An 11,061-nucleotide genomic window follows, 5' to 3' on the forward strand; every position below is an offset into this window, starting at 1 on the left:
GTGGATCAGCTGCTGGGTGTAGGGGATACATGCTGGCTCCACCCCATTCCAGGTCCCAGTCTTCTCTGGTGGTCACTCCTTTAGATCTTAGTCCAGCCACCCTGGCAGACTTCCGGGTGGCGGTCGCCCCCTGTGTTTCGGTTACGTCAGTCACCTTTCCCTTCATCATGCCTTCGATGTGGTACTCTCCCATCCCTCTGCCTTCATCGTTCATCAGGCCCTTCACTTGGGCTATTGATTCACTTAGTTCTCTTCTTAAGTGTTGTATTTCACAGTCTATTTCTGAACTGGTGGGTGTCTTTCTGTTGCTGTCCTCATCATCTTCCGTTCCCTGACTCTCGTGGCTGAGGTATGGACCCTTCCTCTACTTGGAGGCTACGCGGGGAACCCTTTAGATGGAAGTAGTTGGGGTTTGGTCGTTGTGCCTCCAGGGGGAAACGCCCACCTGCAGCTCCATTTCCCGGACCTGATAGGGACCCTACAGAGCCTCCGAGATCTATCAGGAGGGAACCGGCGGAGTTTCCGGGGAAGGCTCCTTCCTTGCATTGGTGCTCTTGCTTCTGTTCTCTGGATATGGAGTGCTGGTGGTGGGGGGTGGCTCACACTCTATCTGCCCTCCTGTTATTCCGAAGCTCATAGCCCCATTCAGCTGGCCCGCCTGTACAGTTAGAACTGGGGCCTGTATTGCGGGCTGGGCCCTGGTGAGGAAAGGGTTACCATTGAACGGGTTATGAGACGGGCCACGTTGATTGTGCCCCATTGAATATGGTGGAGGTTGGGCCACCTCTATTGGTATTTCTGGATATAGTGTGGGAGGAGCAGACGCCGTGTTGGTGTTGTCAGTTTGGGGGACTGTGGGTAAACTCTCGAGTGGAGTTTTGGTCTCTGCTGAGCCCACACACATCATGTCCAGTATGTTTTTTAGTAGCACCCTCCTACTCTCCTCTATCGCCCATGTCCCTATTTTCAACTCCGCTTCGGCTCGCTCTCCCTCTTTAGTGCCTTCCTTGCTGAACAAATGAGTCTTGTTCCCCTCTGTCTCACTTGCTCTCGTTATCTTTCTACGGCTTCTTCTAGCCCTTTCTGCATAGATTGGAGTTCCTCCTCTACGGGAGGTCCCCCTCTAAGGTAACCTGCCTGTGTCCATTTTAGTTTTATCCGTTCCCACACTTTCTTCACTTTGCTATACTGTTCTTTCCCTCCCGCTCTATCAGTCATGCGCTGTTCTAAGTATTCATTGAACTTGAGTTTGGGTGTAGTTGAGCCAGACATGTTATCACAAAATAATTACGTGAACTGCTAACGTAATTATTAACGCGGTTAGGCAGGATATAACTAAGGCAGTGATTATCTGAAAAAGGTCTTATTTGGCTCCTAATCCTTATTCTAGCTCATCTGGTAATGTCTGTAATGTGTCCTCTAGGTTTCAGTCAGTCCTCTGTGTATATGTGTTTATTTCTATCTTTGTATACTTAGCCCGTCCTTGGTCGAGACCTGGGATGTATTCGCGGTGCCGGCACAGACTTATCTCTTGTGTCTCACCCTCGCACGCAAAGATTTCTCAGTATGTGGTGACAGCTACGTGTGTGTTTCTCCGGTAGTTTATTTGAATTTGTTCAGTGATTTATTTAGGTATTTTCTAGAAATGATTCGGTGATTTCCTTTTGGAACAATATATTAGTGAAATCAGGCGATTCTATAACAATTGTCAGAATAATTTTATCACTTTGGGAACCGGTATTTTTTATTCGGATTTGTTCAGTGAATTATTCAAATACTTTCTAAAAATAATTCAGCAATCACCTTTTGGAACAATATATTAGTAAATTCAAGCGGTTCTATAACAATTGTCAGAATAATTTTAGTACTTTAGGAACTACCAATAGAAATGAAAAAACTAAAAGTCAGTGTTTAACTCGGCGGCTGTCAATCAAAAGTCAGTGCTCAGCTCGGCTGCTTATTTAAGTACTTTCTAGAAATAATTCCGTAATTTCCTTTTGGAACAATATATCAGTAAATTTAGGCGGGTGTGTAACAATTATCAGAATAATATTACCATCTTGGGGAATACCAACAGCAGAAAAAGGAAGATAGCAACCAGTCAGCATTCAGCACGGCGGCTGGGTTAAATCACAGCTCGGTGACTGGTAATAACAGTATTTGGCTCAGCGACCGTCAATATTACACTGTTTATTTATTTACAGCATGGCAATCATTCCCCAACAAATGTTTTGTCTGAATTGGGCACAACAAATTCGCGGAATGTCAAATCTGGTTATATTAATTATAGTTTGATGTGCAATGGTCACATCATTCCCGATCTCTGTCTTGTGGAACGCTAAATTTACATGTACTATATCTATTCAACTACACCTCTAACATAACCAATTAAACAGTCTACAACTTATTTAATAGGGTCTTTTACATGCAGATTCAGTCGATCTATTAATTAACTACACCTCTAACACAACCAATTAAACAATAAACCACTTATTTAATAGGATCTTTTACATGCAGATTCAGTTAACCAGTCTCTATTTATGCAAGATATCTTTTAACCATGCCTTGATTTCTTAAAAGCAATTTAACAGCAATTCATACTCACGCTCAGCACTACTGATCAAAAATTTGGCAATTGACTAAAATATAATATGCAGATTTTGATTTAACAGGCTCTGCTTACCTTTTATGTCGAGAGCTCTGATCAGTTTCCTGAGGCAAGTTGAATGGCCGATGTCTCCTTGCGACAGGTCACTCTTCCGTCTGGATCGCACCCAATGATTTGTCTCCTCTCACATCAACTTGTCATAAATCGAATTCAGATGTTGAAACCATCCTCTGCTACCAAGTTTTGTTGATGTTTAACTACGAGAGAAAGAGACCAAATCAAGATGCTGGACAGAGTGGAATCAAGTATAGCAAAAAGGCAGTTTATTAAGGTCAAAGATATCTTGTCCTATCAGTTTAACGTGCACGGACCTATTCATTTGGCTCGGAAGGAGACAGCTGAAAAGGGTGCTTAAACAGAGTGTGCAGCGGATTTTGTACATAGAATGACGTAGGTTGATTCTTGTAGTTCTGTCTTCTGACTGGTCGGTGAAGGTTGGAGGCGGGCCTGCTCTAGCCAGAGCAGGAGCCCCATTGGTGCACAGCAGAGTCCTCTGCTCTTGGCACCGGACCAGTAGAGGGGAGTGGAGTGGAGTGTGCGTGTGCGTGCTCATGAAATGTTTGTGTGTCAAGGAAGCGTGAGATAGGGGGACTGGCAGTGTCTGCTTTAGGCTCAGGTGTTTCCTGTTTTTGCAGGAGAGCATGAAAGGATCAGTGTCAGTGAAATAGTTTGGCACTCTAAGCTCGTTAGTGTTGCAGGATGTTTTTTGTAGTTTACAGGGGAGTATATTTGGGTGATGGCAGCCATGTGTCCTTCGGATAATCATGTTATTGCATGTAGGCTCTAAACTTGACTCAGGATACTGGGCCCAAAGTTATCTGAGGACATCCGGTTTAACCAGAGCTTTGGCCAGCTAGTAATGCTTGATATTTTATTATTTATGTAACACTAAGAGATGGTTGCCGTTTTACGATCCCCTAAACAAATGTGCTATTGTGTGTGTTTATCCTCTTTATTTGTAATTCATATTGTACATAATGTTTCTGCCATCATCTCTTATGACCAGAAAGAGCTTCTAGATATCAGGACAGTGATTACTCACCCCGTACTGGAAGAATATATTTTTTTCTTTAACGAATCGAATGCAAAGGATTTACTCCAGACACCCGACAAGGCCCTCACCCCGGTCATTCGCAGGAAAAAGAGATGGAGATATCGGGTATGTAGGTCTGGGTGCCTTGTAAGGTGGGTAATGTGGGTAATCTGCCTTTACCATCGGTCCTATTAGCCAAAGTACAATCATTGGATAATAAAATAGATGAGCAATGAGCACATACAGTATATCCTACAAATGGGACATTAAAAACGGTAATATCTTATGTTTCACTGAGTCGTGGCTGAACGACGACATGAATAACATACAGCTGGCAGGTTTTACGCTTTTTCGGCAGGATAGAACAGACGTCTCTGGTAAGACAAGGGGTGGCGGTCTATGTTTATTTGTAAACAACAGCTGGTGCACGAAATCTAAGGAAGTCTCAAGTTTTTCCTATTCTTTGTATTTATTTAAAACCACAAACCAATGCTAGCACTAAGACCGCACTCAATGAGCTGTATACTGCCATAAGCAAACAGGAAAACGCTCATCCAGAGGCGGCACTACTAGTGGCCGGGGACTTTAATGCAAGGAAACTTAAGTCCGCTTTACCTCATTCCCGCAAGCATGTTAAATGTGCAACCAGAGCAGGAAAAAAACTCTATACCACCTTTACTTCACATACAGAGACAAGTACAAAGCTCTCCCTCGCCCTCCATTTGGCAAATCTGACCAGAATTCTATCCTCCTGATTCCTGCTTACAAGTGAAAACTAAAGTAGGAAGCACCAGTGACTCGGTCAATAAAAAAGAGGTCAGATGAAGCAAATGCTAAGCTACAGGACCGTTTTGCGAACACAGCCTGGAATATATTCTGGGATTCTTCCCATGGCATTGAGGAGTACACCACATCAGTCACTGGCCTCATCAGTAAGTGCATCAACGACGTCGTTCCCACAATGACTGTACGTACATACCCCAACCAGAAGCAATGGATTACAGGAAACATCCGCACTGAGCTGAAGGATAGAGCTGCCGCTTTCAAGGAGCGGGACTCTAAACCGGAAGCTTACAAGAAATCTCGCTATGCCCTCCGACGAACCATAGAACAGGCAAAACGTCAATACAGGACTAGGATCGAATCGTACTACACCGGCTCTGACGCTCGTCAGATGTGGCAGGGCTTGCAAACTATTACAGACAACAAAGGGAAGCACAGCCGAGAGCTGCCCAGTGACACGAGCCATCCAGACGAGCTGAATTACTTCTATGCTCGCTTCGAGGCAAGTAACACTGAAACATGAATGAGAGCATCAGCTGTTCCGGACGAGTGTGTGATCATGCTCTCCATAGCAGAAGTGAGTAAGAGCTTTAAACAGGTCAACATTCACAAGGCCGCAGGGCTAGAACGATTAACAGGATGTGTACTCCGAGCATGCGCTGATCGACTGGCAAGTGTCTTCACTTAACCAACTGATTAATCAATGTTATTCTCTGAGTTTGTTGGACTTCAGAAGGAAAATAAATGTAGCTAATGGGTGAACGTTTGTTCACTCAACAAACTTTGCTCACAGTGAGCTGAATGTATAAAAACTTGTTGAGTCTAATTACAATTTCATGTTTGTTTTTGGAAGTCAACACTGTATGTTGGTTCAGCTATATTCCCAGATGTGGAGCAAACTCACAACCCTATTGCAGCTGGTTGCCTTACAATTGTACGTTGAATTCTATTTTTTAAGACCTGTGTTTTTGCATGTACATTGATTGGTTGATTATCTTAAGCTACACCAACATAAGTAGCATACATTTTTCTAAAGTAATCCAATCTGTTATTAGTTTGACTTTTTGCATCTGTTACTGAGATGGCTGTTCCAGTTATTATTGAGACTACGTACATCAAATAATTCCTGGCAGTCATTGTCAGTGCAGGTTGGGGGTGATTAACGTTCTCTGGCTGGATTCCAATTTTTCAAGTTGAATTGTATGTTCACTCAACGTCAAATGAAAAGTTGAGTGAACATTAAAATTCAATTTGAGAATGTATGTTGGTTCAGCTATATGCCAAACATTTTTGCAAACTCACAATCCTATTGCAGTCTGCTGCCTTACAATTGTACATTGATTCAACTTTTTTATAGTGCAGGGAGACAAAATACACCTCTCAACTCAAAGTGCAATGTAGCCTAGTTTAATTTCAACACAGGTGTATAGTGAGATAAAGTCAAGTTGAATTTGAAATGTGTTGATTGATCCATACACTTGTATTACAATGATGAGACTGCTTATCATTTTTCGAGGAGTTCTTGTTTATCAAATCAGATCAATGATCACTCACACCGCCAAAGTAGAAGAAGTGGATGAGAAGTGGAGTACAATACAGTTGACCATTGCAATGTAGATTAGTTGCCCTTGGCTGGGAAGCTGATCCTAGATCTGTGCCTACAGGCATGTAGCAGGGAAGATATGAGGGGAGGGGTTCTCAATTGAAGACACCTTTAGTTAGTTAATGAGTGCAGGGCTGGATAGATGGGGGTATAAAGACAAGCAGAGAGCTGTGGCTGACTCTACTGTCACTGTCTTGTAGTCACCATGTCTTTCTCAGGGAAATACCAGATGGAGTCACATGACAACTTTGAGTCTTTCATGGAGGCTGTTGGTAAGTCTTGAAGTTGGGTTTGTACATTTGATTAGACTTGGGGTGTTAATTGCAGAAGTCTTAGTCCTTTCGGTAATGATGTTCAATGGTGACTGCCAATGCAATGGTTACTTCTGAGTTTCCTTGGATGTTCTGGGAACGGAATGTTTTTTTATTAATGTTTTTGTATGGCAAGTTCTTAGTGTTCTGAACATGACTAACTGTAACTATGAGAACCTACAGAACATTATGCTGAAGTACTGACATTCCCACAGGAGAATATTTAAAGTCATCTGAACAACTTGAGAACATTCCCAATGTAAAATGACTAATGTTCCTAGAACTTTACCTTAAATTAAATGTTTGAACTTTCAGGAAATATTCTGATCAAATAATGAAATGCCAAGAAAATAACATTTTGTCAAATTCCTTAATGAGAATGTTTCAAAGCCAAGCAACTGTCCTGCACCATTGCCAGAATGTGGTATGCAAAATAACCAAGCCCTAAAACGTATGGTCCTCAGAATGTTATGTGCTAGCCATCATTGTGTTGCCATATTATAGTGCATCAGCGCTTTACTTCAGTAGTAATAATTCAGTGTTCATGTCCCACTTCACTTTTTGTAGCACTAAAAAGCACCGTATATGACTCTCTCGCTGCCGCAAACATGTAGGTCTCCCTGATGAGCTTATCCAGGAGGGCAAAGACATCAAGAGCATCTCTGAGATTGAAGAGACTGGAGACCACTTCAAGGTGACTGTCACCACGGGGACAAAGATCCTCACCAACTCCTTCACCATTGGCCAGGAGACGGAGCTCGAGTCGCCGACCGGGGAGAAGGTCAATGTGAGTGGCGCATGTCACAACCCAACCATGAGTTTCATACATGTAGCCTGGGTTTATCCATCTCCCTACATATACAGCCAGTATCTAACTACACTATAAGTTCAGCTGATGTGGGGTCACTATGGTTAGTTCAGGTCCCAGTGATGTTGTGGGAGGACTGACTTTCGTTGGCAGAATCTCCTCTGCTCTCCAGGGACTGGGCGCACAGTTACGGCTCAAAACCAACTCGCACACCTGATGCACACTGTCACACTTTTTTTTCTTCTCCATATATGGCCATCCAACTTGGGCCTGTTAAATTGGTCCTAGTTGACTGTAGTTGGTGACCACTGCTTTCAGATCTAACCGTTGACCTCTCCTGTTTCAGTCTGTGGTGACGAGGGAGGGTAACAAGCTGACGGCCATCCTGAATGGGATTGAATATGTCACAGAACTTACAGACGCAAACACCCTCGTCAACGTGAGTCTGGGGCATATGTCTGGGGGTTTCACGAAGCGACACAATTTCAGGGTTAATTTATACCATTAACAAAATGGGTAGTCTATGACAGTGCCGTGAACGCAATTCAACAGTTTGCTGCCGCCAATGTCCTAATTACATGCTGACCCCACCGCTCGCGTCGCAAAATAAATGTTCAATCCTTGCACCCACACTGCTCGCGCGCCTCAGCAAGCATCTGCGTGGCCAGGTGCTAAAATAAAAATTGGTTCTATTTGATGTGCTGCAAGTCTGGCCTCTCCAATCTCCTCATTGGTTCTTAGGAGCATATACCCATGTGGGTGATTGAAAGAGGAACTTTAAGGTCCACACTCTGGTCAGTTGTAACGTTGGTTGTCAACCGCCATATAAAGGAGGCGAGATGATGAGAAACATTCGGTTTTCTGTGGCTTAATTGTCAGATTTCAGGTAAAATAACAACCCAATGTTTATATACTAGGACAAATTAGCTAGCCTAGCTAAATTGTCATAAATATGAAATGCTTTTTGCCCCAAATATAACTGTTCCGGACTTTGTTTTGATATTTCAACCTGCATGTCCTGATCGCTTCTAGTGTGGGTGAACAAAATCAATGTGAGAACGAGCGCGTCCGGTTTGGTAAGCATAGCGTACTGGCATGGATTTATTGAGTGTAATGATTACAGATGCTTTCTCTTTTCAGACCATGACTCTGTCTGGCATGTCATACAAGAGGACCAGCAAACGAATGTGAAGATCTACTGCACTCTTTGGATTAATAAAATGTGAAAGGCATTGAATGGTCTCAGCATTTCATATCAATGGGTAGAACTTCAGGGGAAAATTGAAGTTTGTAATAATGAGGCAAGGTTTGAGTTGGATGAATGTGGGATTCAATAGAATAGCGTAGTTCCGTCAACATTACACTTGGGCCAAAATGGATTTTCTACATTTTAATGTGACTGCTTTATAGCAAATGTCAACCCAGCAGTGTAGAAATGAAGGCTTTGCTAGTTCCATCTAGTCTGTTGCAATATGGGTCAGAATCCTACCACATTGGGTGCATCAGTTTAAAAGCAGATTCCTCAATTTCCAGTTATTTTTGAAAATCAAGTTTCAGGCAATGTTTTTGGACATTGCTTTCACTAGTTCCACCCCAGTGTAGCTGACAAGGGGCTAAAGGTGCACCATTTGAGGGTGACTGGTTTCCCAGCTACAGTGTGGTTGGAAAAGCTAAGGACCCTGGGACTAAACACCTCCCTCTGCCACCCCCAGGTGGTAAGGGTAGGCAACAACGCGTCTGCCACACTGAGCCTCAACACTTGGGCCCCTCCTGTACTCCCTGTTCACCCACGACTGCGTGGTTAAACATGACTCACACACCAAGTTTGAGGTGCACCACAACACCAGTGGTAGGCCTGGTCACTGACAATGATGAGACCTGGCAGTGTGGTGCCAGGACAACCTCTCCCTCAATGTGAGCATCAAGGAGCTGATCGTTGACTACAGGAAAAGGCGTGCTAAACAAGCCCCCATTAACATCGACAGAGCGAGTTTCAAGTTCCTTGGTGTCCACATTACCAACGAACTATCATGGTCCTAACACACCAAGACAGTTGTGAAGAGGGCACAACACCTTTTCCCCCACCCCCTCTGTTGTACACTGCTACTCGCTGTTTATCTATGCATAGTCCCTTCACATATGTACAAATTACCTCCACTAACCTCTACCCCGCATATTGACTCGGTACCGATAGCCTCGTTATTGCTACTTTTAATTTTTACTTGATTTGGTAAATATTGTATCTTGAACTGCTTTGTTAAGGGCTTGTAAGTAAGGTGTACACTTGTATTTGGCGCATGTGACAAAGTTTGATTTGACGTGTCATGGACGTAGGAATTGAAGGGTTGATTTGTCTATATTTGTATAATAACGTGAGGTCACTACTGCCGGCTGTTAGTTTCTTGACACCTGCCGCCATAGGTTCGTTCATGCTTATTGGCTAGTACTTCAGGGCCTCGTGTGTGTGTGTAGAAAATGATACTCATTCTACTTAAACATCCGTTACTCAATCTGTCTTCACAAGCTAGGCGGGTTCATGTCATAAAGATGTATTTTAATCTTGCAGATCATCCTGTGTGAGTTTCATGTCTTGGTGTGGGTTCTTTGCAGGATGGCATAGGCCTTACACATGCAGTGTCCCACCTATTTTCCATACCTGCCAGTGGGGCACCCCTGCCTTCATTGTTACCATCCCCAGAGCGGTGTTAACTTGGTATCGTTTACTGTCAAAGTAATATTGAGCCATTTATACTGCACAAATATAAACGCAGTATGTCAAGTCTTTTCATGTGCTGAAATAAAAGATCCCAGAAATGTTCTCAAAGTGCACAAATTTGTATATCCTTGTTAGTGAGCATTTCTCATTGTAATAAGATAATCCATCCACCTGACAGGCGTGGCATATCAGGACAAAAGGCCACTAAAATGTACAGTTTAATCACAATGCCGCAAATGTCTCAAGTTGAGAGAGTGTGCAATTGGCATGCTGACTGCAGGACTGTCCATCAGCGCTGTTATCAGATAACGAAATGCTAATTTCTCTACCATAGGCCACCTCCGTCATTTTAGAGAATTTGGCAGTACGTCCAAGCTGCCTCACAACCGCAGACCATGTGTTACTACACCAGCCTAGGACCTTGACAGCTGATTAAACAGGAGTATTTATGTCTAATAAAATCGGCTATCTAGTCTATAATGACTAAAGAGTAGACTCACTCCCCACATCAGGGCTTTTTAGGCTGGGGGGCTCCGGGAATGCAAACGTGGTGTGTAAGGGACATGTGGTTGGAAAAGTGAAGGTGCAATTCAGGGAGGGAGTTGACTTGTGTCCTGCTCCATCCTTTATTTTAAATCTCATAGGGCTGCAGTGTGGACCAATCTTGGAAGGCCGAGGTGGAAGGTGACAATCAAATCAGCCAATCGGAGGGAAGCATCTCTGGTGACATTTTTCTAAGGCTCCTGGACTTAGCTGACCACAGCCTTCCTATCGAGTCCACCAATGAGCTGCAAGTGATGCTAGGGTTCCATGGGGTCACTTGAGAGATTGGATGATAGGATTTGTAGTTCAAAGTTACCCACCCATTTACTGACCTCCTTCTTCAGTATATAGGCAACATCACTGGAAGGGAATAAGCTCAGAATTTCACTCTTTGACATTTCATGTATGGCAAATATTGGAGTTAAATTCTTAGCTAGATGGGACCCTGAGCACCCAAATCAAATCGAGAGAATCGAAAACAGCAGGTCTGGGACAAGGTGGCATGTCCGGTGAACAGGTCAGGGTTCCATAGCCGCAGGCAGAACAGTTGAAACTGGAGCAGCAGTACGACCAGGTGGACTGGGGACAGTCAGGAG

General features: G+C 43.5%; 1 protein-coding gene across 3 annotated transcripts; it reads left to right on the top strand.

Moving 5' to 3' along the window:
* Nucleotides 1-3,235: 3,235 nt before the first annotated feature.
* LOC118964867 (fatty acid binding protein 1-B.1) lies at nt 3,236-8,438 on the top strand. 3 transcript variants are annotated; one of them, XM_090239338.1, is made up of 5 exons: nt 3,236-3,524; nt 3,675-3,827; nt 7,013-7,185; nt 7,553-7,645; nt 8,347-8,438. In XM_090239338.1, exons 2-5 carry the CDS (start codon nt 3,815-3,817, stop codon nt 8,395-8,397), a joined length of 330 nt encoding a protein of 109 aa, XP_090095464.1. In that variant the 5' UTR covers nt 3,236-3,524; nt 3,675-3,814; the 3' UTR covers nt 8,398-8,438. The 3 variants fall into 3 exon arrangements, with proteins under 3 accessions (XP_090095464.1, XP_090095463.1, XP_036836002.2); XM_090239337.1 differs by having other exon boundaries at nt 3,274-3,827; XM_036980107.2 differs by lacking the exons at nt 3,236-3,524; nt 3,675-3,827 and adding an exon at nt 5,738-6,359.
* The last annotated feature ends 2,623 nt before the right edge of the window (nt 8,439-11,061 follow it).

The sequence above is a fragment of the Oncorhynchus mykiss genome, chromosome 6 (assembly GCF_057628025.1).
Source record: "Oncorhynchus mykiss isolate SJ-2025 chromosome 6, ASM5762802v1, whole genome shotgun sequence".
Taxonomy (NCBI): Eukaryota; Metazoa; Chordata; class Actinopteri; order Salmoniformes; family Salmonidae; genus Oncorhynchus; species Oncorhynchus mykiss.

Bases quoted from the DNA above. Each gene is read 5' to 3' on its own strand.
- LOC118964867 (XM_036980107.2), top strand. From the start codon at position 6,293: ATGTCTTTCTCAGGGAAATACCAGATGGAGTCACATGACAACTTTGAG. The intron at 6,360-7,012 runs GTAAGTCTTGAA...GCAAACATGTAG, and splicing joins GTCTTTCATGGAGGCTGTTG to GTCTCCCTGATGAGCTTATC. The intron at 7,646-8,346 runs GTGAGTCTGGGG...TTCTCTTTTCAG, and splicing joins ACGCAAACACCCTCGTCAAC to ACCATGACTCTGTCTGGCAT.